This window comes from Callithrix jacchus, chromosome 1 (assembly GCF_049354715.1).
Source record: "Callithrix jacchus isolate 240 chromosome 1, calJac240_pri, whole genome shotgun sequence".
Taxonomy (NCBI): Eukaryota; Metazoa; Chordata; class Mammalia; order Primates; family Cebidae; genus Callithrix; species Callithrix jacchus.
Window position 1 is genome coordinate 94,250,050 of NC_133502.1, and position 26,122 is coordinate 94,276,171.

The following is a 26,122-nucleotide window of genomic DNA, read 5'->3' on the forward strand; positions in this document are numbered from 1 at the left end:
TCCATTTTACTTATTTATTTATTTATTTTTAGAGACAGGGTCACACTCTGTCACCCAGGCTAGAGTAAAATGGTGAGATTATAGCTCACTGTAACCTCAAATTTGTGATCTCAGGGGATCCTCCCACCTAGCCTCCCAAGTAGCTGGGAATGCAGGCGTGTACCACAACACCTGGCTAATTTTCTTTTTTAAGAGATTGCCCGGGCTAATCTGGAACTCCTGGCTTCAAGCAGTCCTCTACCCTGGCCTCCCATAGTGCTGGGATTACAGGCGTGAGCCACCATGCCCAGCCCTAATCCCCATTTACAGATGGAGAAGCTAACACTCAGAGAGGTTAAATTGCCCAAGGATACCAGCTAATCCATGGCAAAGCTAAGATCAGAACCCAGGCATATAGACTCCATCAGTCACACTTTTAGACAATAGGTTAAGGGTGAGAGAGAGTGTTTCTCTATTCTCCAGTTTGGTCCACCCTGTAACAGAAAGAATCCAAAAGTGATGAATGATCCTCCAAGTCAAGCCTGGCACAGTCCTGACATCAGCACACATCCTAGGAAGACATCCAGAAACTGAATCAGCGTTCTCTCTGGTTGGGTCTCAGGGAAGAAAGCAGAGAGAGGTAGCTCCCCCTGCTCAGTCTAGGGTTTGAGAACCTGATCATTCAAGAAGCCACTGTAAGAGATGCATCTCTACATTAAGAGCAAACTTTGCTAACAAGAGAATAGACCCTGGCATTGTTTACTAAGAGTCCAGTAGAAGGCACTGCAAGAGCATTGCTGCCCGTTTCTTCTGCACAGGCAGAAACAGTAGGGAGAAGGAAAGGACATGTGGCCTGGCAAACTCAGGACTTGACAGCAGTTGTCTTTAAAGGGGAGCCTCCCTTGACTCTGTTGGCAAATTCTGTCACTGCTTGGGCACTGGTCAGTGGACAGAACCTGAACAGAATTGCAGAGTGCAGCTCATGGGCACCTCCCGTCCTTTATGGGCTTGATATTTGAGCCAGTATTATACTGGTGTTAAACCAGTACATCCTCCCTTGGAATGGGACATTTTCCTTTGGCCCTTCCAAAATGAGACACAAAAATATCAACCTCAATTCACTTCATTTTTGTAGCTTTTAGTAGTTTAGTTCACCTCAAAGGAACTTTCTCAGCCTCGACAACTGTGTCTAGCCAGCATCGATTCTCAAATCATGCTGTGCCGTTTTGTCTATATTTGACCCTGTTAGATTCTGCTTTAAGGAATGTCAAAGGAAATGTTTGAATACAGGGAGAAGACATAAACAAAATCACCAGTTAAGCTGCCTAGGCTGGAATTAATGAAATGTCAAAAATGCTTTACTTAAACCCATGAAAGACAAGCCCTTTACAAGTGCGTTCATGCAGGAATATGTCTGAATAATAAAGGCAAAACAGGCATTTGTTTTTGTTTTGACTGCACTGCTGGATAAATGTCCCCACAAGTCCACAGACCCAGGGCATGTCAATAGCTGTGCTGGGAAAGCCACCATCCCCAAAAGTTACCCCAACATGCCACTCTCCAAGATGCCTAAAAACCTTCAAGCTGTCTTTACTTTCATCTCATTGTGTCCCCAAATAGCATTAGGTTGTCAAGCATATAAATAAGCAAAACAGAAGCATGATAATTATGTAACATAAATTATAGACAACCAAATGTCATGTAACCAGAGTTTCTTGAGGTCAACGATCAATATTTATAGAACTCTATCACTGTCTACTGTGCCATGTCCATCAGAAAGATTTACTCCACTCACCGATGAAAATATACACTTAAGTCTTAGTATGCAATCTTACTTCTTCATTAACTCAAGGGACCTTTCCAGCCAGAGTCTACTCCAGAAATCCTACTGGTTACAGGTCAATCATTTGTGATTATTACATATTTGAATAAAGTGAATATTTGAGATAATGAACCAAGCAGTTGAAACTAATATTCGTATATTTTAGGTAAAGTATTTTAAGCCAGAATTAACTAGGGTTGTCTCTACTCTCCACTTAAAAACCAGTGAATTGTTTCTATAATGAGCTCTCTCAACTTTAAGCTTATATTCCCAGTAGTCCCAGAACAAGACTCTATCTTGTCCCAAATCTTTGTCAGTCCTGAGCAGTTATAAAGTCTTACCCTGTCCTCACATGTAATAAAAATCTCCAAATTTTGAGAAACTAGTAAGTACTGAAGAATTAAAGCCAAGAAATTATGCTGATATAGATTCTAATAACACTTTTTTTCTAGTGAGTGATTTCAACTAGATCATTTTAGTCAAGAGTGTCTTAGAAGGTCTCAGTTTACTTGAAAGCCTGGCTAATGTTTACTGAGGACTTATTAAGTGCCAGATGTTAACTGACTTGTAGGCAAACCCTATAGTGGGTACTTTATTACCTTCATTTTACAGTTAAAAAACTAAGTGTCAGAGTAGCTAAAAACATTTCCCGTGGTGCCACCAATTTGAAGTGTTTGTGTTCGGACTCAGTCTCCCTTCTGAGTGACCCAGGCCTGGAACTATTTCTCAGTTAAATCTAATTTATAGTTGTTGTCACTGCTACTGTTGTCATGAATGAGAAGAAAACAATTCTGTTCTCAAGGAAATTTCTAGCAGCTTGGACACAAGGACCTCTCCAGGTCAGGCCTGACTGGCATCCTTCCCCTAGTCCCACGTAGTTGCAGAGGAAGGCAGTGTTCACAGGAACTGCCCTAAAACTGTACCAGCAATAATTCAGGATTTACAGCCTTTGAAATCAGGGAGCTAATGCCCATGCCTAAGGGTCAGGGAGATGTCACCAACTATATTAGTCCCATTTTCACATGGCCATACAGATACTGCCTGAGACTGGGTAATTTATAAACAGAAGAGGGTTTAATTGACTCACAGTTCTGCATGGCTGAAGAGGCCTTGGGAAACTTACAATCATGGCAGAAGGCTAAGGGGAAGCAGAGCACATCTTACATGGTGGCAGGAGAGAGAGAGTGAGAGGCTGAGGAAGTGCCACGCTTTAAAACCATCAGCTCTGATGAGAACTCACTCACTATCACAAGAACGGTATGGGGGAAACTGCCCCCATGACCCAATTACCTCCCACCAGGTCCCTCCCCTGACACGTAGGGATTACAATTCAAGGATGAGATTTGGGTGGGGACACAGAGCCAAACCATATCACTAACCTAACTAAGCTCCAGGCACTGCAGATCATTTATTACTTGAGTAATCACAACCTTTGGATAAATTAAGTACTCTGGTCCAATTTACCTTTGACTTAAGGGTCCTTAGCATTTGAAGAGACAGATTTGAACCCAGATCTAGCCTGTTTTATGATATATAGAGAGCACGTGGGTGGGGAGGGAGAACAGATTCCTGAAGTCTGGCCTTCCCAGGCTACACTCTTTCTTCCTCTCTGGAATCTGGGCATCTTCTGTTACCCACATCTTCCAGAAGTCCCAGGGTTGAAGAGAAGAGAATGGTCAAGAAATACACCCAAGGCCTTCCATCTCAGGCAAAGGGTATTCACAGATTATACGTATAGTGCAAATACACTGTTAGAAAGGTACAACTAAATCTCTGGGCCCTTGGGTTCTTAGGTTCTCTGAGCATCCTTTCCTCATCTGTAAAATGAGCACATTGGACTACATGCTCTCCAGAGCCCTGCCATGATGATATCAATTCTCTTCCACCGTAGGCAATGCTGGGACGAAACAACGGGGAGTCCTCCAGGAAGAAGGATGAAGAGGAAGTTCAGAGCAGGCACCGGTTAATCCCCCTCGGCAGGAAAATCTATGAATTCTACAATGCACCCATCGTGAAGTTCTGGTTCTACACAGTAAGCACATTGCCCTTTCTCCTTCCTAAAGGATGGCCACGAGGAACCAATGTCTATTTCTCATGCGTCCATGCGGTTTTCTCTGCAAGTTGGAAGTGCCGCACACACATGAATGAAAGTTCTGTCACCTTGCTTTTTCAGTAGCTTTGCAAGATTTGTGGCATTTGTTAGGCAGCTTTCACAGGCCACATTTTTCCTCCTCTCGGAAAATGAAGGAAATGGTGGAGGTGAGAACTAACAGAAATAGAGGTGAGATGAGTATGAGTCTTGCCTGACAGGAAAGTAGATGTCATTTTCTGAAAGGCTTCCTTGTTTTGAATGGACAAGCGCTAGATCACAGTCGCCCATTTTAGATGCCAGTCTGGATTTGGGGGGACTTTTGGTGGGTAAACAGTGAGGAGAGTCTGGAAGTAACACCACTAAAGAGGTCGTGTGTGTGTGTGTGTGTGTGTGTGTGTGTGTAAATACTTCCAAGCTGCTAGTGTCATCAAACAACCTTTCTTGTTCCAACACAATTAACAATATGCAAACCACAGCAGCAAAAACGACTCAAAGGCAACCTACAATCATGGCAAATATTGTTTAGTATGCACATCCCATAAACATTTCCTGCCTTCAAAAGAGTGAATTGTCCCTGAAATGACCTCCTGCTCTGGTAAAAATGGTTTAATGATTGGTTCTTCACTTCTACTCTTCAGTGATTTTTTTTTTCATGGTGAGCTTTTGGCCCAGGTCATCTCCGATTCCTTCCAACCACAGTGGAACTGCACCAGATGAAGGATAGTGCATCTGTATTTTTAGCCCTTTCCACAACCAGCTGCATAGCAGTCATTTGAGTCAGCCACAGGATAATCTGTATCTGAGGCCAAAATGACTCAAATGACCAGATGAGGTGCTTTTCATGTGGTCCTGTGTTCTAACACTTAACACTGACTTTAAAGCTGGGTTTCTCCACATCAGTGCTATTGACATTTAGGGCTGGATAATTCTTCACTTTGGGGACCATCTCCGCCCCCACAGGTAGTATGTTTACAGCATCCCTGGCCTCTACTCAGTGGCAACTCTTTAGCCCCCAAGAATGAGAACCAAAGTGTCTCCAGATATTGCCAAGTATCCCCTTGTGGGATAAAATTGCCACCATTCAGAAACTACCACTTTAAAGTGTGGTCTTGAGAGACGATAGAATATTATTGAAATACAAATATTAGATGTTTTCAGTGAAGTAAAAATTGAAATTTATCAATGTTAAGAGAAAAATTCTCTTCCTCCAAAAATAACTGAGACATGCAAAATCATTTCTATTCATATATTTTATACAGCTCTATATTATTTTTAACCTTGCAGAAAACAGCTTAGTGGTGACAAGCATGGACTTTGGAATCAGACAGCCTGGGTGGGAATCCCATCTGCACTTCTTACCGTGTGCCCTCAAACAACTTAATTCCCATAATAGTAGTTCCGATTTTATAGGACTTAATGAAGACTAAATGTGTAAAAACATGCAAAGCACTTAAAGCAGTTCCTTGACGTGTAAGTACAATGTAACTGTGACTATTGTTTTTCCTAGGCTAGTCACATTGCACAGCAGTAGATAATCAGTGTTGTGTTCACCTACACACTCAACAAAAATACTCTTTTAGTGAGCACCTGCTATGTTTGAGGCAATGTTCTAGGTATCATTTAAGTACTCTCTGTAATCCTAACAACTATTTTATCAAGATGATATTTATTTATTTATTTGTTTGTTTACTTATTTATTTTGGAGACCGGGTCTCACTCTGTTACCCAGGCTGGAGTGCAGTGGTGTGATCTTGGCTCACTGCAATTTCCATCTCCCAGGTTCAAGTGATTCTCGTGCCTCAGCCTCCTGAGTATCTGGAATTACAGATGTGTACCACCACACCTGGCTAAAGAGATGGGGTTTTGCCATGTTAGCCAGGCTGGTCTTGAACTGCTGGCCTCAAGCAATAGGCCTGCTTGGTCTCCCAAAGTGCTGGGATCACAGGCATTAGCCACTGCACCCAGCCCAAGATAATATTTTTGCAGCTATTTTACAGCCAGGTCTGTTCTTCCTCTTATATTACAATAACCCAACTGTTAGCCTAGAACAGTTCTTGGCAAACTACAGCCCTTGAGCCAGATTCGACCCCTGGCCTGTGATTATGGCCTGCAAACTAAGAATGGTTTTTACATTTTTAAAGGGTTGAAATAAAATTTAAAAAGGAAAACTTGAGACACATGTTCAAATTTTAGTGTCCATACATAATTGGAACACAGACAGTCTCTTACTTTCTGTTAAAAGAAAAACTTGAACCGAATAAATTTAAAGGAGTTTAATTGAGCAATGAATGATTCGTGAATCAGGCAGCCTTCCAAGCCAGAGTGGGCTCTGAGACTCTAGCAGGGCCATGTGGTGGAAGATAGGGCAGTGGCATCCAGAAAATGGAAGTGAGGTACAGAAACAGCTGGATGGGTTACAGCTCAGCATTTGCCTTATTTGAACACGGTTTGAACAGTTGGCTACATTTGATTGACCAAAACTCGATAAATGGTCCTTTTACACCTTCATTTGTTATAGCTGACAATGTACAGAGGAACTTTTAGGCTGAACTTAAAGTATGTAAGAAAACAGTTTTCGGATCAACCTGATTTAACATTACCAATAGGCTGGCTGCTTTTGTGCTACCACATGGAGTTGATGAGTGCTGAGAGACAGAGAGAGGGACTATCAGGTCTACCAAGCCTTAAAGGTTAACTAGTTGGTTATTTGCAGAAAAAGTTTGCAAACCCATGAGAGCAGAAATCAGTAGAAGTGATAGTATCAGTATATCTAAAACTTCCGTGATGACAAGGGTGTTTTGTTAGAAGTACAAATTTCTAGCCCCATCATAGACCCGTGGAATCAAATCTTCGGGAAGGAGCCTAAAAGGCCGTGATAGTTGAACCAGCTTCCCAGGTAAATTTTATGATTAGAGATGGCTGAGACATGCTGCTTTGCTTATGTTATTGGTGGCTTACTGAGAGGCTCCTCTTTGTGGGGTGGGACCTGTGTGTCCAGCACCCTTCAGCGTGTCTGACAGGGCTGGCCTCAGCAAACCCATCAGACTGGATCTCCCAGATCTGTTCAGTTGTGTTTACATCTTCGCATACTGACAAAGTCCAGCTCTCGGGGAGGTGACTGGAAATGAGGTGTGCCAGTCTCAAATCACCAGACATAATTAACAATGAAATTCAGTTTCAGATTGAAGGTCCCACATGCTTTGGGCTGTGTTTTTCTCTGTAAGAGTATTTCTCACCAGATTTCCAAAAATGGCCTCTCCCACTCTCCCAATTTTCTGAAAGGTAGGACACACCTCATTTCCATATGACCTCACTTTTTCATCATAGCAAGCTTCTCTAGGAGCAGGGGTCCACTCTCTTCTTCTCATCTAAGAAGAAAGGAGGCAGGGGTCCAACTGGCTTCTAGACCCTGCTTGTGTTGAGAGCCTATTTCAGGTATCTGGCTGGAAAAGTTCAAATTCAGAGTGTAAAGTGACTGCAGGTCAGAGAACACAGTGCCTGCTCTGAGTTTCCCTAGCAGTGATCAACTCTATCCTCTGTAAGACCATGTTTCCCTCTGCTCTCCAGAGATAGTAGAAAAAGGCCCAGGAAGAAGTGAGGAGGAGCAGAGTCCCACCAGGGATCCACAGCAAACTGTGGCAGGATTTGGTGCTTGTGTTTGATAGTTTAAGAAGCATGAATCTTGGTTAATGGAAAATGCATAGAAATAATACATATATATATATATATTTTACTGTAAGTTCTGGGGTACATGGGCAGAACATGCATATTTGTTACATGTGCCCCATCACCCCATTATCTATTTTAGGTATTTCTCCTAATTCTATCCCTCCCCTTGTCTCCCACCCCCTGAAAGATCCCTGTGTGTGATGTTCCCCTCCTGTGTCCCTGTGTTTTCATTGTTCACCATTCACTTATAAGTGAGAACATGCAGTGTTTGGTTTTCTGTTGTGTCAGTTTGCTGAGAATGATGGTTTCCAGCTTTATCCATGGCCCTGCAAAGGACATGAACTCATCCTTTTTTATGGCTGCATATCATTCCATTGTGTATATGTGCCACATTTTCTTTATCTACTCTATCATTAATGGGCATTTGGGTTGGTTCCACGTCTTTGCTATTGTGAACAGTGCTGCAATAAACGTACGTGTGCATATGTCTCTATAATAGAATGATTTATAATCCTTTGGGTATATATGCAGTAATGGGATAGCTAGGTCAAATGGTATTTCTATTTACAGATCCTTGAGAAATCACCATACTGTCTTCTACAATGGTTGAATTATTTTGCACTCCCACCAACAGTGTAAAAGTCTTCCTGTTTCTCCACATCCTCTCCAGCATCTGTTGTCTCCTGATTTTTTAATGATCGCCATTATGACTGGCGTGAGATGGTATCTCAATGTGGTTTTGATTTGCATTTCTCTAATGACCAGTGATGATGAGCATTTTTTCATATGTTTGTGGATACATAAATGTCTTCTTTTGAGAAGTGTCTGTTCATATCCTTTGCCCACTTTTTGATGGGGTTTTTTCTTGTAAATTTGTTTAAGTTCTGTGTAGATTCTGAATATTAGCCCTTTGTCAGATGGGTAGATTGTAAAAATTTTCTCCCATTCTGTTGGTTTTCAGTTGACTCTAATGATAGTTTATTTTGCTGTGCAGAAGCTCTTAAGTTTAATTAGATCCCATTTGTCTATTTTGGCTTTTGTTACCATTGCTTTTGGTGTTTAGTCATGAAGTCTTTGCCCATGCATATGTCCTAAATGGTATTGCCTAGGTTTTCTTCTAGGGTTTTTATGGTGTTAGGTCTTATGTTTAAATCTTTGATCCATCTGGAGTTAATTTTTGTATAGGGTGTAAGGAAGGGATCCAGTTTCAGCTTTCTGCATATGGCTAGCCAGTTTTCCCAACACCATTTATTAAATAGGGAATCCTTCCCCCATTGCTTTTGTCACGTTTATCAAAGATCAGATGGTTGTAGAAGTGTGATGTTATTTTTGAGGCCTCTGTTCTGTTCCATTGGTCTATATCTCTGTTTTGGTACCAGTACCATGCTGTTTTGATTACTATAGCCATGTAGTATAGTTTGTAGTCAGGTAGTGTGATAACTCCAGCTTTGTTTTTGTTTGTTGGTTTATTTTTGGGCTTACAACTGTCTTGGCTACATGGGCTCTTTTTTTTTTTGGTTCTATATGAAATTTAAGGGTTTTTTCCCAATTCTGTGCAGCCCAAAGTAATTTATAGATTCAATGCTATCACCATCAACCTACCACTGACTTGCTTCACAGAACCGGAAAAAAAAACACTTTAAATTTCCTATAGCATATATGTTAAAAAAATGGAAATTCTTAGTTTTCCCACTGACTTAAATAAGACTGATAGGTTAGATTTCTGTTCAAAAGTCCGGACATTCTACATACAGGTTATTAAAGCTTACAGAATACATACATACATGCATACATGCATACATACATGTATATGTATATGTTTATACACATATACAAAGCACATCATATCAAGATAATCTACTGCTGCATGAATGTTGGTGAGTTCTGAGATAGGCTGCTTCCAAGACAGCAGCCCATTCTCTGTTGTGCCATCTAAACATAAGACCCTATTTTCAGAAGTCTGTATTTTGAGAGTTGTCCCAAAATATTATATTATAGCTTGACTATGGGAAAAGTTCCTTATAGAGTAACTGTGATGCAAAAAACAGGCAGGAGCTAAAAACTATGACACAAGAAAGCATAACCAATAATGAGGGCAATTTTAGGAAAAAAGGAGTGGTGTGCATAGTTAATTGGAAATCAAAGGGAAGTAAGGACTAAGGGGAGAGGAGACAAAAAGACCACCACCAGCATCTTGAAAAAAAAACAGGCGGATATTAGCCAGTATTTATTGGGCCTCTACAGTGTGTTGGCAGACACAGACAGATAGATAGATCCCCAGTCATTACAAAGGAACTATAAGGAAAGTGGAAGTGATTCCATTCTCCAGAATGGAGGCCCAGGCAGGTTAACCTTACAAAGGATGATACATCTAGGAATTATGTGAGCTGGGATTTAAATCCAAGCTTCACTGATAGCTATGCCTACCTTCCTTCCACTAAGCACATTAGACCTGTATTCAGAGGACAGATGCAGGTTCAAGGAGTTACTTTTAAATACTATAATGCAGAGGTCCCGGAAGACTCTGTGTGTCACTGGGCATACATATGACAATAGAAGATAATGCTTTGGAATATTTTGCAATGCAGTGGATAAAATGATAAAACGAGGGCAGTTAACGATATTCATTTCACCTACGATTGATGGAATTTGACCCAACTAAGAGAAGGATTTCAAGTCAGAAGGAGGCTGAGAGTATATTTTAGAGTTTCAACCACTGAAGTCCTTTTTTTGTTTTTTGCAGTCTGTACTCACAGGACTACAGAATTGATGCCAGTGTTTTATGGTAAATGGAAACCATATGAACCAAGTTCCATTTTGAACTGATTCTTAAACAGCGTCCTACACAATTTTAAGTAAACTCTTCCATGAGAAGTTTTCATGATTCCTGAAGATGGGGAGGGGTAGGACCTAGGCATAGGTTGAAATGATAGGCCCCTGCAGGGTGAGGGTGGGTCAGTACAAACTATGCAGGTTAGGGTTAGCCTACCTGCCCAGCTCTCATAAGCTATCTCATTTAATTCTGACATACTTCACCCTTTAAGATATAAGGAACTTTTTGTGCGACAGTTGTGTCTGCAAATGTGCAGCATGATGGAGTCTCAGAATTATTTAGGCCAAGTGTGGCGGCTCATACCTATAATCTCAGCACTTTGGGAGGCTAAGACAGGTGGATCACTTGAGGTCAGGAGTTCAAGACCAGCCTGGCCAACATGGTGAAACCCCATCTCTACTAAAAATGCAAAAATTAGCCAGGCGTGGTGGCAGGTGTCTGTAATTGCAGCTACTCAGGAGGGTAACGCAGAGGTTTGCAGTGAGATGAGATCACGCCACTGCACTGCAGCCTGGGCAATAGAGCAAGACTCAATCTCAAAAAAAAAAAACACACACACACACACACAAAAACCAAGAATCCATTCAGCTGGGTATGGTGGCTCATGCCTGTAATCCCAGCACTTTAGGAGGCCCAGGTGGGAGGATCTCTTGAGACCGGGAGTTTGAGACCAGCCTGGCCAACAAAGTGAGATGCCGTCTCTACTAAAAACACAGAAATTAGCGGGGCATAGTGGCACGTGCCTGTCATCCCAGCTACCCAGGAAGCTAAAGTAGGGGAATCACCTGAGCTTGGGAAGTCAATGCTACAGTGAGCTGAGATGACAATGCGATTGCACTCCAGCCTGGGTGGTGGGAGTGAGACCCTGTCTCAAAAAATAAGAGAATCTTTTTATTAGGAAAAGAAAGTAGGAGGTAGAGAAGGAGGGAGAAAGTTTCCTTAGTAGAGAAAGCAGCACATCTCCCAGTGAGGCTGCAGCTTCCTCTGCCTTCTAAGCATCCTTCCCAGCTCCAAAGTCACACAGTACCTGCAGACCCCTCAAGGCCTCAGTCCTTTCACCCACACTGTGTCCTGTTACCTGCTACACCACTCTGAAGAATGCAGCAGATTTTAATAAACTCCCCCTTGGTTCCTGCTCACAGCCCCTGAGGCCTCCACAGCCCCTAAGGCCAGTGAGGCACTCACTGGACTTGAGGCATTACCTGAAGAAGGCCCAGCTAACCTGCCATTGCCCTTAGGGTGAGTTTTTTCTCAAGGCTCTTCAGCCCCTTATGCAAGAGCCTCACGAGTTTCCCTGCATTTCACTCACCTTGACACAACTGAATCCTCCAGGAACAGTCACCAAACCCTGGGGAGTTCTTCCAGACATCAGCAATCCAGCCCATCACATCAGGATCCAACCCCAAGGCACCAGAGGCCTTTGGGGATTAAACCCCACTCCAGTCCACAAAAGACTGCACAGACCCTTTTCTTTCTATAAATTGTGTTGTTTTCTCTGGTTTTGTTTCAATGCAGCAAATACCAGGAAGGAATATTTTAACTTGGGTTGGGCAGGAAGGTGGTAAAATGAAAACGGTAAAACCCTCCCAGGGCACTGACAAGACAAGCACTTGAAGCCTAGGCTATTTTTATATTGGTTTGACCAATTTACCGGTGTTACATGCATCTTCTGCTTCCTTTTCTTCTCATGGACGCTTATTCTGCCTGGCATTCAAGAGGCAAAAATCCACTGTGCTGTCCTAGTTTAAGAACCTAAGGTCCACGCATGAGCAAGAGCAGCCACTGACAGCCAAGGTTCCCTTTTTAGCCAAGAAAACACACACACAAAAATGGGTAACTGCAAGACGAAATGATGCATCGTGACACATAGATTCAAACAAAGCACTAGAGCCCCAGCAACACATGTACGGGTTAAAAGAAAGATTGCATATTCTAGTATTTCAAGTATTACAGTCTTTTCTAATTCTTTTGGCAGTTTAGCACCTTCAAGTTCATTTTGTCCTACATTCTATGTCCTGCTTGCTGACCTTGTTCTGTGCTGCTGTGTGGTGGCCTTGGCTGCTACTGGGGCTCCTGGGCCTGAACAGCCAGAGCACCATATTGTATTTCCTTACAGCTGGCGTATATCGGATACCTGATGCTTTTCAACTATATCGTGTTAGTGAAGATGGAACGCTGGCCGTCCACCCAGGAATGGATCGTCATCTCCTATATTTTCACCCTGGGAATAGAAAAGATGAGAGAGGTAATGGCTTTTATAAAAGAAAACATAAGAGAAGGACAGTGGTTAAAAGTTCTATCTGTGGACAGAGGGGCAGGAAGATGCCTGAGATGCACATTAAGCTGGAAGCTGTTTTCTCTAAAGCTACCACAGCTGCTGATTTGCTCCTCTGACCAACCTGGGGAGGCTTCACAGTGTGGTCGTGATATGGGTGTCACGCCGAGTGCTTAGGATTTAGTCTGTTCTCTGCTAACATAGCTTTTGTCCAAGAAGGCCTCCAATTGTTTTTGATGCTGTTTACACCTATCTTTACTTATCCCTAAATACATGACTTTCTAGATGTTGCCACTTTTAACTTCCCTTTTAACCCCTTACTCTGGGTGTCTTTGGACACAGCCTGTGCATACCTGTGAGTCTCCAGATGTGTTTCAGCTGCTCTAGGAGGAACTCTGCTTTCACTCATTCATTTGCCTTATTCTCTGGTTTTTTTTCTTCTCAATGTTCCGCTCGCAACTTATGGGCACCAGACACTCCACCAGCCGTAGGGACCACCAAGATGAACTAAACGCAGGTCCTTCAAGTTGTGGGCGAGGGGTCCCTCTTTTCTCCCCCCATTCCTATGGCCTAATAGGAGCCTTCAAAATGCCACCTCTAAATGGTTTATTTGAAATCAGAGGTAACCCGGGGCCCATCAGATTCAGAGCTGCTAAAAAGAATGTGATCAGGCGAAAGTCCACAAGAGGGCTCTGCAGCCCTGCTCAATGTTCACCACGAGCGTCTGTTCCACCAGGTACAACCCTTAGGGAAGGCAGGCTTAGGAGGCAGTGCCGATTTCTCTGCGTTTTTCCTGAAATGACAGTAGGCAAGATAGGCCCTTTCTGGAGGAAATGCTCCCAGTCAAGTCCACTGCGTCTTTAAGAGCTCGGGAACAACTCTAATTGCTGTACGACAGTGAGTGGGAGAACATATTGGGTACCATAGGAAAAAAGGACTCCTACAAATCCACACCTTCACTCTTGCCTTCAATTCAAAGACAGGTTAAAAGGCAAGGTTTCAGCTCTAGAATGTTCTCTTCCAGAGAAAGTTAGATGCAGTTGTATGGAAGTCATAAAAAATGTTTTATGTCTATTTTAAGCCCTTCTCTTGGGTTTGTAAACTATTTGGGGGATATTTTAACTCCAACTAGCATCTCCCCATCCTGAGAACTTAGGAGTGGGTATGCCAGTCCCATTTGACAAGAGCCTGGATCTTTTTTTTTTTCTTTTTTCAAAAAAAAAAATGGAATGCCTTGCCTTGTTCCAGCTAGTTGTCTATACTTCGGTCTTCCCATTCATGGTGCCTTTTCTTCTTGACCAATGTTGTGGATTTCCCATTTGCAAACTGAAAAACACTAATAAATTTGCTTTGGTCTTTGTGCAGCTCTCTGAGAACTGAGGCCCGCTCCTGCTGAGGCCCTGTGGCTGTGTTGTGCCAGCTGGTGCCTGCGCTATTTAACGCCTAGATGCATATTCCTTCCCCAGGATAAGCAGAAAAGGGAAGGACTCGAGCAGGGAGATTGGAGTCTCTCCAGGGACCAGACTGGGAGAAGACAGGGAGCAGTCTGTACTCCACGGACTGTTCTGGCAGAGGCTGCCAAACAGGCAGGCTGCCAGGAGCCTCCAGGCCTGGATATCCATTTCCCCTAAGGAGGCATAGAATAGCAGGGAGGGCAGGGCTTTGGAGGCCGGGGTCAGGAAGGGGTCAACCAAAGAGTCCTCGCTTCCTGTGGGGAGTGAGGCGGTGACCACTTCAGAGTCTGACCTTTTCCTTTGCGGCCCAGTGAGGTAGTGCCCCACCCCCCATGTCCCGTCCTCAACTCACTCAAGAGGTGCTTGATGACCAATGGGTGAGGACCCCACAAACCACGGCCTTCCTGCCTCCTCACAGTCAGCACGCAGGACCTCCAGGGCTCAGACGCAAGTCCTGGGAACATGGAAAAGTTTGCATGCTTTGGTGCCTTCCCAGGGATACACAAGGAAAGCTTTGTGGTTTCCCATGATGTCCCCATTCCCAGCCCCACATACTTCTGCCTGGAGTCACCAAAGCCAGCCCTGGTAATCCCTTAATAGCATGGCACTGTTTACAGCGTGCGTGGGTAGACATTATCTCATCTGGATCCTCCTCCCCACAACTCTGTGAGGTCGATAGCATGACTATGAGAACATCCCACTGTACAGGTCTGGGAACTGAGACTCGGGAATTAAGAAATTTCCCCGTATTCCACAGCTAGAAAGGACGACTGAGCATGAAACCTGACAGATCCATCCCTAAACTCACTGTTCCTTCTCCTCCCCCATGATACTCCTCAGGCTTTCAGGGTTTGAAGACAGGTGCCTGAGGGCCGGTTTGAGAGGTAGAGGAGGCAGGGGGGACTCTATCCACCTCTGCTTCACCCCAGACTGCTCTGCTCTCTTTTTTTAATGTTGGGACTTTACAAAAAAAGAAAAAAGCTTCACTTTTTAAAAATTATATTACAAACCTCTGTGTTTAGCAGTTTTAGGAAAGTGTGCGCAAAGGGTTGAAAAGCTCAAGGCGTTGCCCATCAACCCCCTCTTCCCAGCTACATACACGGATTTTTGCTCTGTTAAGATGCAGCCAGGGAGTGAGAGGACAGCAGCAGCTGCAGAGATTGCTGATGAGTACAGACAGTGGTTCTCAAACTGTGGCCACCAGCAGGAGCTGGGAACTTGTTAGAAACGTCAATTCTCCACCCCACCCCCGGATTACAGAAGCAGAAACTTTTACCTAGCCCTCCAAGTGATTCCGATTTGCACTAAATTTTAGATCCCCTGGACTAGAGCTTAGGGCGGGACACCGCCTATAAAAAATAGGATTAGCAGGTAGGTCCTGATACCCTGCTCAGCTTCCAAGCCCCAGCCCTGACTTCCTAAAACCTGTCTTCCTTACTATTTCAGATTAAGGCAAACCATCATAGTGGACATGAGGATTCACACAAATAGCTGGAGATAGACCTGCCTCCAGTCTTTTCTCTCCTCTCCTTTGAGAGGTTCTCAGGTGGGGAAAGGGGTTGGTCATGGTTTGAAGTGATGGAATCCTCAGAGGTAAACACGAGCCCTTGAGGAAGGTGACCCTGGTGCACAGCTTCACTAAGTGGGGTTCCCTGGCTTCTCATGTCCTGGGCAGTCTGTGGTGCAGGATGGGTGCAACGCCTGCTGTCCAGCTGTGCATTTCATAGACCCATGTGTGGTAGCCCCTCTAGGTTTAAGTTAAGGCAAGAGTCCCATGAAGGAGTTAGGATATGCAATGGACTGGAAAATTGCTGTTAGTGCCTGCGTGATAGTCAGTCTATTGACAAATATGTAACAGACCTGGGGTACAAAGGGTCTGCCCTCAGAGTTTCAGTCTAGGAAAGATGGATGAATAGATGATTCATAGATGATAGGTAGGTAGACAGACACACATACTCATACACACATACATATACAAGCATACAGAAGGTGATTTCATATAGTGATGAAAACTTCAAAAAATTAAATAGGGTACTGGAAAGTGACTTGGGGACATGAAGGCTGCTGCAGCTAACGTAGTCAAGAAAGGCCTTCCTAAAAGGGGACATTTGATTGGAGACCTTGAGGATGAAGAGTAGCCAAATAGAGATCTGGGAGAAGAAAGTGCTGAACAGAAGGAATAAGTACAAGCATTCTGAATATCTAATAAACTTTGTTATGCTTAAGAGCTGGCCAGTATGGCTACAGGGTAGAGAATAAGGGAGAATATGATGGGATGTGAAATGAGGCCACCATAAGGAGTTTGGATTTTTCGCTATTTGTAAGGAAGTCATTAGAAAGCTTAGGTATACTATTGAAATAATTTTCTTTGGTTTCTGTTGTTCATTTGTCTCATAAGTTTCTCAATTGAGGTATAATTTATAACTAAGTTAACACAACTCATAACGGTACAGCTTGAGGAGTTTTTACCTATGCTTAAAACCTGGTAATCACCAGCCAAATCTTTAAAGATCCAGGTTTTGAAGATCATTCCTTGTGCTGCTCAGAGAAGGGGTTGAGGGTAAGTGGGCAATGACGATGGCAAGGATACCAGTTAGAGGGCTGCTGCAATCTGCAAGATATGTCGGGCATTAGAATAGGGCAGCAGCAGTGGAGGTGGTGAGTGGTTGGCTAGGTTGCGTTTAGAAACAGAGGTGATAGGACTTGGTGCAGAGGATGTGGGATGTGAAAGAGAAAAATGGAGGAGTCCTCCCAAGTGAGCAGCCTGAGGAACTCAGTATGTTGTCACTGTTTACAGAGATGAGGGAAGACTTCAGAGGTGTGTGGCACACTGGGATTGAATAATTTTATAGCAAAACTCTTGTGTGTGTCTTAAAATTTTACAGCCACCCAAAGAATCAAAATTATTGCTTATATCTGCCTCTGGAATACTGCAGCAGAATAATCGCCTAAGCTTAGCTCAACTGGACTTTCATAGCATGCAAGTATTTAAGTAGATATTGGTAGACAAAGCAAGCTACTAATACCAGCCAACAGACCAAGCACTTCCCAACTGGGCTGAAAAAACAGACAGAAACCAGCCCTAACCCTGCTCTCCTTTCTGCCTTATAGATTCTGATGTCAGAGCCAGGGAAGTTGCTGCAGAAAGTGAAGGTGTGGCTGCAGGAGTACTGGAATGTCACGGACCTCATTGCCATCCTTCTGTTCTCTGTCGGAATGATCCTTCGTCTCCAAGACCAGCCCTTCAGGAGTGATGGGAGGGTCATCTACTGTGTGAACATCATTTACTGGTACATCCGTCTCCTGGACATCTTTGGCGTGAACAAGTATTTGGGCCCATATGTAATGATGATTGGAAAAATGGTAAGTAGGATCTTTTGATTCCATGTTGTAAGTTTTCAGAGGAAGAGTGGTGATAATAGATAGAGGGAAATAATACATTTGGGCCTGCTATCAAAGTCTAAATGAGATGGCCCTGGAAGTGTTTTATTTTATAAATTCCTTTTGAATGTTTGAGGGTTCAACCACATGTAGAGACAAAACTGGAGAGTGTATCAGTCACTCATTCATTTACTGAAAAATTTATAAAGATTATCTATTTTGTGCTGGGTACTGGACTAGGAGTTGGGTGTATAAAAACGTTCTTTCCATGAGATTAAAATTGATGGGAGGCAGGAAGGGGTAATTACCATATTGTGTGAAAAATGCCGTAATAGTGATGTGTATAAAGTACAACCAAACAATAGAAAAGATAATATAGATCAGAAAAAGCACATGGAGGTTACATTTTAGCTGGATGTTTGAGGAGGAATGGGTCTCCAGTACAAATTTTTAACCGATTTTTTTTAAAGGTCCTGTGTTTTTAAATAAAGTTCTAGAAAAATGCCTTACCCTACACAAAGGGAAGAAAAACATAATTTATTTGAGCTGAACTGAGTTGGGTTGGGTTGAAGATTAAGTGCTGTCACGCATCATGTGTTTGCTACACTACTGGAGAGTGATGTCTGTTGAGAACTAAGTTCCAGAATTATGCTCCTACTTGTCAAATTCTTGAAGAAAGAATCACAAGTAGCAAGCTAATACCACTTCCCTACAAATGGCTGAGGACTTGTTCCAGTAGTCCTTGACCACACGCCAGCTTCCAGACTTTGTCAATAGAGACTGAACTCTAGGAGGACAGCATCGGTGTGAATCTAGGAGCGCATCCGTAAATGAGCTTCCTCCCAAAACTCACTTGAGGAAGAATCAGAGCCTGAAGCCAGAAAGTGGTACTTTCAATCAGTTCTCTTAATTTTTTATGTGTATCCCCTGCTTTACTTTCACATAATAGATGTGGAAAAGTTAAGTACATCCATCCTACCATGACCAACGCCTCTTACCGAAGAGCCTCTTTGCTGGTCAGACACAGTGACTCATGCCTATAATCCCAGCACTTTGGGAGGCCAGGCAGGCAGATCACTTGAGCCCAGGAGTTTGAGACCACCTTGGGCAACACAGTGAGAACCTAATGCTACAAGAAGTAATGAAAGATTATCAGGGTGTGGTGACATGAGCCTATGATCCCCGCTACCTGGGAGCCGAGGTGGGAGGATCACCTGAGCCCAGGGTTCAAGACAGCAGTAAGGTATTTTTTTCTCAAAAAAAGAAAAAGACAATCCTCTTGGCTAATATCTTTCACTTCACTTCCATTGTATCAGCCATTGAAACCAATAATTGGTCAATAGATGTTCTTTACTTTATTCTTTGAGACAGTGTTTCACTCCATCACCCAGGGTAGAGTGCAGTGGTGCAACCTCCACCTCCCGAATTCTAGCAACTCTCCTGCCTCAGCTTCCCAAGCAGCTGGGACTACAGGCGCCTGCCACCACAGGAGGCTAATTTTTTGTTTTTATTCGAGACAGAGTTTCACTAGGTTGGCCAGGCTGGTCTCAAACTCCTGACCTCAAGTGATTCACCCACTCTGACCTCTCAAATTGCTGGGATTACAGGTGTCAGCCACCATGCTTGGCTGATGTTCTTTATTATTATCACTCAATATTTACTATATATCATTGCTAATTCAATATTTATAAAACAGCTCTGTCCATGTATGTGTGTATCTCTACTGAAATGAATCTTAAATAACAATAACGTTTCCTACAAAAGTACTGACAAACTCATGCAAAGAGAGAACAAATTTGAATTCAAAATAAATTGGGTATGGCACATTGAGCAATTTATTTAAACCCCTTTGAGACTGAGTTTACTCATTTCTAAAGTAGTGATGTATAATAAATGCACATCTTATAGGGTTATTGTTGTAATGATTGGAAATAATACGTACTAAATGACCAGCTATGTCTGTCTCACAGCTGATAGCTGACAAGTTATATATGTTATTTTGTTCAAATGACAGTGAAAAAAGGAAAAATTGGTGAGCATGATTATCATGCTGTATTCTTAACCCTTCTGTACAAATGGTATTTATAACACCAGCAATGCTTAGGGCAAATATCACCAAACTCATTCTAGAGAGAGAAAAATAAACTTGAATTCATGAGCTTGAGTTACTTACCCAAAAAGGAACCCCAGTTCAATTGGGGATTTTTTTGACTAGGAAAAAAAATGTGTATCTTACTCTATTTTATATCATCTTCTTTGCACTTTAACAATGAATTTGAGATTGTGGTGAAAATTCCTGTCTAAAAGCAGAGAGTCTAGATTTAGAGTCTATGGATAGGGCTTAGGAGGTAGAATCTGTGGACCCTCTCTGCAATTTATATATAAAAATGTGTGGGTGTGTGAATTTTCTGGACAGAGGGGACAAGCTTTCCTGAGATTCTCAAATGTATTTTCAGGTGGACCCAGTGAAAACAAAGAACTATAATAGCAATAAAATTAGGCCACATTTTCTCAACCTTGACACTGCTGATGTTGTGGGCTACATAATTCCTTATTTTAGGAAGCTGTCCTGTGTACCATAGGGTATTTAGCTGTATCTCTGGCCTCTACCTGGGGGATGCCAGTAGCATGCACACGTGCACACACACATGCAGTTATGACTACAGAAAGTCTCCAAACATCTCCACGTCTTCCAGGGAATGAAATTGGCCTCCGTTGAGAATTACTGCATTCTGTGATTACATAATCAGATTGGTTGTTTTTCTGATTGTTACCTTATTTTATTTTAACATATAAAATCTGAGAAGACCCAAACTAACCAATTATGTTACCCTTTAAAGGCTGGGTAGCATTTATATACTTGAAATAACTAAAGTCACGCTAATGCAGCAAGATTATTTTAAAATCCGCGTCTATCATCTTAAAAATGGCATAATTATCCCAGTTTTGACTAGAATGAAACCTTACTCAGGAATATGCAAGAGGAATGTACTGCATTTTCTCTACCTTTTAACTTATGAATGACTTCATTTATCAGTCAAGAATAAGTAGGAAATGAGTATATTAGGCGACTTTGCTTCTCTTTCAAGGGGCTTTTAAGATAATCAGTTCAATAACTGAGGCACTGATCCAGAAGGTAGATAACATATGCCTATAGAATTTTTCAGTGAGCCAGGTGGACTACCGGGCTGGAATTTAACAAAATGTGCCCAGATGTGTTATACTGAAAGCCTCTCAGCATTAGGGAGTCCCCATTCAGCACAAAGCAGCCAATTAAGTCCCTGCCCTGTGGTCTAGGGAGAGACAGCTGATGAGATTCCCGGACACACAATCATTAGGAGTCCATTTTGAAATTGGGTCTTTGCATAATATAATAAACCAGTGCACCAAACACCTCACAGCATGGAAAGCCCACATACCCAGAAAGACTCCGATTAATCTGTGGCAGGCCCAGGATCACTCAACAAAATCCTGACCCCTTTCCTTCATATTCCACCTTTAAATGGAATTCTCTAAGCCTAGCACTAAGCTCACTTATATAACACAGAACAAAAACAAGAATAATAGCTATCATTTGCCGTGTGTGAGATACCATGTCACACTTGTCATCACCATACCCCCACCCCCACAGGAAATAGGTTTTTGTATCTGTGTTTAATAATTGAACAAACAATTGAGAGACTAAGCAAGGGACAATGACAGGATTCAAATTTCTATCTGACTCCACAGCCTGATTGCTTTCCAACTGCAATAATAGTAACACATTAACATTTATGGAGAACTTACCACATTGTTTCAAATGCTATCTCATTTAATCTTTACAAAATGTGTTATTTTTATTCCTATTTTTACAAATAAAACAAGATTAAGCAGCTTGCCCAAGGCCACCTAGCTCTATTTCTTTTTCTTTTCCATGTTTAGTAAACACTTTATTTTCATAAGTATTTTTACTCCTTTTTTGTGGATATTTTTCCACGTAGCTATTTGTACTACAAAAGTCAAGATGAAAACCCAGGTATTCTGACACCAAAGTACGTGTGTTTAACCACTATAGTGTGTGTGTGTGTGTGTGTGTATATATGTGTGTATATATATATATACACACACATATATATATTCACATATATATACACACATATATATACGTATATATATACACATATATGTGTGTGTGTGTATATATATACGTATATATATGTGTGTATATATATATACATATATATACCATATTATATATATACCATATTATATATATATATATACACTCTTCTCTGTAGAACACAACAGAAAGATATTTACAAGATTAGGACAGGATCAGCTCCCTTAATATTGAACCAACTGGACAATTTGGCTTTAAAAGAGGAGGCCAGCCCCAGTTCTCCCTAATAATGTTCTATTTCTGCACTCCATTCTATCAGATTTTGGTATTTGTATGAAAGTTAAGACTTCTTTGAAATATATGAAGCTAAGTGTTTGGAAAGAATTTTTCCTTCCCTTTGATTGTTTTGACCCTTTGCATAGATAACACAATCAATCTGAACAAAAACAACCCTGAGAAATTAAATTAGAACAGTTTCTGTATTTACTGGCTGAGTTTTCTTGGGTCAAACTAGCTTCTAAATCTCATGAGCACAAATCTTCCTCTCCCAACCCATCTTTTAATCAATATAAATAAACATAACATGAAGGACCCATGTGTGCTTTTTCATTGATAGAACTTTTTGTAAATAAATGATGAAAGAATTTTACAAAATAAGAGAAAGAGAGGATGAAAAACAGACCCATGTTTCCTATAAAACTGTTTCGACACAGCTGGCTTCCTCACTTTAAAAGAGTTCTGAGACCATTAAACTATAGCAGAAATAACTAACTAGCGTACAACTTTAAAGACAATTTAAAAATATGAATGAATGGCAGATTTTAAGATATTCCTGTTTGGTTTTGAAGTCATACAATACTTGTGAGATGAAGTTTGAAGTTGCCTTGAAACTTGATTAGACCCCAGTATCCTAAGGCGTACAAGGAAACCTGTAATGTTTGAATTCCAGCAACAGACACCATAGAATGCACTCTTTTAAAATAAAATTGTGGCCAAGAGCAGTGACTCACGCCTGTAATCCCAGCACTTTGGTAGGCCAAGATGGGCAGATCACAAGGTCAGGAGTTCCATACCAGCCTGGCCAAGATGGAGAAACCTCTTCTCTGCTAAAAATACAAAAAAAATAGCTGGGCGTGGTCATGGACGCCTGTAATCCCAGCTACTCAGGAGACTGAGGCAGAGAATCGTGTGAACCCAGGAGGCAGAGATTGCAGTGAACCAAGATCACGCCACTGCACTCCAGCCTAGGTGACAGAGCAAGACTCTATCTCAAAAATAATAGTAATAAAAGATAAAATTGTAAAACTAATTTTAAGCCTTCATTATCATTGATAAAAGTAGCATTAGGCATTCTTCGTGGATGGGCATCCCTTCAGGAAGCATATCTAAGAGAAAGTCTTTTGTATTTGATGTTTTAATGCAAGCGATAGAAACCAATCTTCAACTACCTTAAGCATAGAAGGGATATGCTGACTTATAGAAGGACATAATGAAACTGGCCTTAGGGGCTACTGCAAGCAGAGATCCAACCACTGTCAGGATTTGCTCTCTTTCTCCTGCAAAGCAGCTTCATTCACTCTGATCAGTTTCACTGGTGGGGGCCTCAGTTTCAGACACTCTGAATTCACCCTATTACAGAGACACAAGGAATTTCTTTCTCCCAGCTTCAGTTAAAAACAAAAAAAGGATTCTGGTTGGTCTGTCTTGGTCATATGCCTGCCTTCTATCACTCTTGCTGGGGCTAGTATCATATTTAACCTAGCCAGACAAACACACCTACCTTGTGGCCTATAAAAGGAGGAAGTAATGGGTTCTGGCTAGGAAAAATTAATAGTTATTGCATCCTCATCTATTTAATATTTTGGGTGATAAAAGGAAAGTCATTTGGTATATAAGAAACAGATCCCAAATAACATACATCATGGAAAGAAACAAGGAAGACAGAGGAACAAGAGATAACATTATATTAGAGAGAAGCCTGGAGGATTTTATAAACATGTCAGTTATGGGTATGAGTCATTAGGGTGCACGATTCTAATGCCTAAGAAAACACTGTCCATAGCCAATGGGATGCCCTGCAGGAGAAGTCTATGAACAGCAGTTCTCTCTGAGAGACTGGTTGGTGGTAGAATACCATGCAGTGGGGTGGGGCCACAAGATAAGACAGAATATAACAGATATTTGATTTACCCTGGCTTTGTTTATAAGCATTATTTTAGCTTTCTAATTATCCATTAGCCTTTCAGAACTTAGGAAGGAAATTTACAGCATCACAGTCATTCTTGGAATAGTTTCAACTATCCCCATTCCAATTTCTCTAAGAAGAAAGAGACTCAAAGAGGACACTTGCCTCCCCCAGGAGCAGAGAAAAAGTTAGTACTGGATTCACATAGAGGCTTAAGCTTCCATTTATGATTCATATGCCTAGCCTTGACTCGGTCCCACAGACAGCAATGAAAAATGAAGAGGCATCATTTGTGTGTGTACTTTTTGAAACGTTTTTTGAGTTACTGATAGAATTCTGTGGACACTGGCCTCAATAGAACAAGCATCTTCTTATCTGGACACAACGCCCTATCTAAACATCCCTTATCAGCGGTCTAGAAAGCGGACCTCCTCCAAAGGTTCCCATCATTGTCAGCATTTATAAGAACACTCAATCATATAGGTTTTCTATTGTTTCTCCCTCTGCTTCCTCGCCCTTCCAGATGATAGACATGATGTACTTTGTCATCATTATGCTGGTGGTGCTGATGAGCTTTGGGGTCGCCAGGCAAGCCATTCTTTTTCCCAATGAGGAACCATCATGGAAACTGGCCAAGAACATCTTCTACATGCCCTATTGGATGATTTATGGGGAAGTGTTTGCGGACCAGATAGACCGTAAGCAAGTTTATGATTCTCATACACCAAAGTCAGGTATTTAAATTCAATTCGGGTATGTCTTTTCCAAGTTCATTTGTTTGTTCTCAATAAATGGCTCAAGATAGAGGACCAATTCCTAGCCATCGGGAGGAAAAACAAAATTACAGAAGGTGAATATACAATTTTAGAAAGTAGTTCTTGGGTGTTTCTTTAGTTAAGTCATGTTCCGTGACACGAATCGACATCTGGTATAACCAAATTTGATCAAAAAATGAACTACTTAAAAAGATCTAAATTACTTTATGATTCAAAATCCCAGGGCCATGTGTTGAATATTTTCATATCAGTAATATTTTATGTCACTAACTCCCCACCTCTACCCTAGCCATCAGCCCCAGCCTTTAGAAAGTAAATTTCTTCAGTTGCACTTCAGAACAAACAAACAATGCTCAGTTTCACCATCAGAATTCAAGAGTAAGGGCAAACATCTGCATGGTATTTTTCTTGCAGTGGAAACTATTCTCCAACCCTCTTTCCCACTGTCTTAAATTATGTGCTATTGAGACTCATAGGAAGCTAGTACTATTGCCTGGAAGTATGGAAAATGCCTTAGGTCATAAACTGAGTTGCTTGCTATTAGCCAAAAAAAAAAGTTATCTATATTATGAAGCGATTCAGTGTGGGGAGTGAATGCCAGCAGGCCCACAAGGTTTCATGCCCTAATAGATGCTGATTCTCTGTAATAAACACTCCTTTTGTATGGAGTTTGAAGATAGTTGTATCCTAGGAGTCTGTTCCAGGATTTTATTTGGACCAAATGTCAGGACACATCAGGCATTGGGAAATTTTTTGGGAAGAAAGCATCATTAAAGAAACATCTTTCAGTGTGGAGGAGTTGAATCCCAGGAGCAACAATTTCTCATTTCCCCTGAGGAGTTTAGTTCTGGAAATAACATCCCTCCAACATTGTTGCATTAACATTTTTCAGACATTTTTTGCTGACAGGCCAGCCATCTGAGCCCGGACTGTGGACACGGATTAGGGTTATATAACCAGGTAGTAGAGCTTGTTAAGAGCAGGAGCAGAGACTAGTTAGGACCCCCTTCCCACTGCACATCCCAGGTAGGACTGAGACCAGGAAAATAGGAACAAGGCACCAAAGAGTGTGAGTCCTCCAGACCCGTGAAGAGGATGTGTACCCTGGCAACAGAACACACCGGTATGTCATTTATTCTTCCACGATGGATTCTGAACAAATACACTTCCCTTCTCAAATGTGTTATCTGAGGCAAGCAAGACTTTTTGGAACACCTAATTGGAACAAATACTTGTTTCATGAGACTTAGCCAGCTCACTGAGGAAGAATTTTACTCCAACTCCTGGTTGTAATATCTTTGGCTGACAATGTGCAGCCTTCACCAAGACAGCTTGCCAGGGACTGGGGAAAATCCTTTTGAGAGCCTGCTTTCAAACAGTCCCTAAACGCAAAACAACACTTTTAAAAAACCCACCTATGACCATTCTACTCAGAGATTAAATGTGCTATTTCCCCCAAGAAATTGTTTTTCCACTTATGTTATTTTGCCTTTTTTAGTTTTCCTTTCTGCTTCAAAATGAGATTAAGCCCCCAGGGGGGTTTTGACAATGCCACAT

At 41.9% G+C, this 26,122-nt stretch overlaps 1 protein-coding gene and 1 long non-coding RNA gene across 22 annotated transcripts in view; one reads left to right on the top strand and one right to left on the bottom strand.

The window, feature by feature from the left end:
• TRPM3 (transient receptor potential cation channel subfamily M member 3) overlaps window positions 1-26,122 on the top strand; it is a 980,420-nt gene that overhangs the window by 887,110 nt on the left and 67,188 nt on the right. For 13 of the 21 annotated variants that reach the window (XM_017973100.4, XM_035264315.3, XM_017973093.4 and 10 more), the window contains 4 exons: window positions 3,693-3,833; window positions 12,512-12,640; window positions 17,236-17,487; window positions 24,313-24,487. In XM_017973100.4, the coding sequence (XP_017828589.1) occupies window positions 3,693-3,833; window positions 12,512-12,640; window positions 17,236-17,487; window positions 24,313-24,487 (697 nt within the window). Of the gene's footprint in view, window positions 1-3,692; window positions 3,834-12,511; window positions 12,641-17,235; window positions 17,488-24,312; window positions 24,524-26,122 lie in introns of all 21 variants that reach the window. The other 8 variants (XM_035255728.3, XM_035262473.3, XM_035257415.3 and 5 more) reach the window with 1 other exon arrangement.
• The window catches only part of LOC144581785 (uncharacterized), a 127,110-nt gene continuing 110,744 nt past the window's right edge, over window positions 9,757-26,122 (bottom strand). Inside the window, exon 3 of the long non-coding RNA XR_013533018.1 lies at window positions 9,757-12,616. This is a non-coding gene — a long non-coding RNA (uncharacterized LOC144581785). The remainder of the gene's footprint in view (window positions 12,617-26,122) is intronic.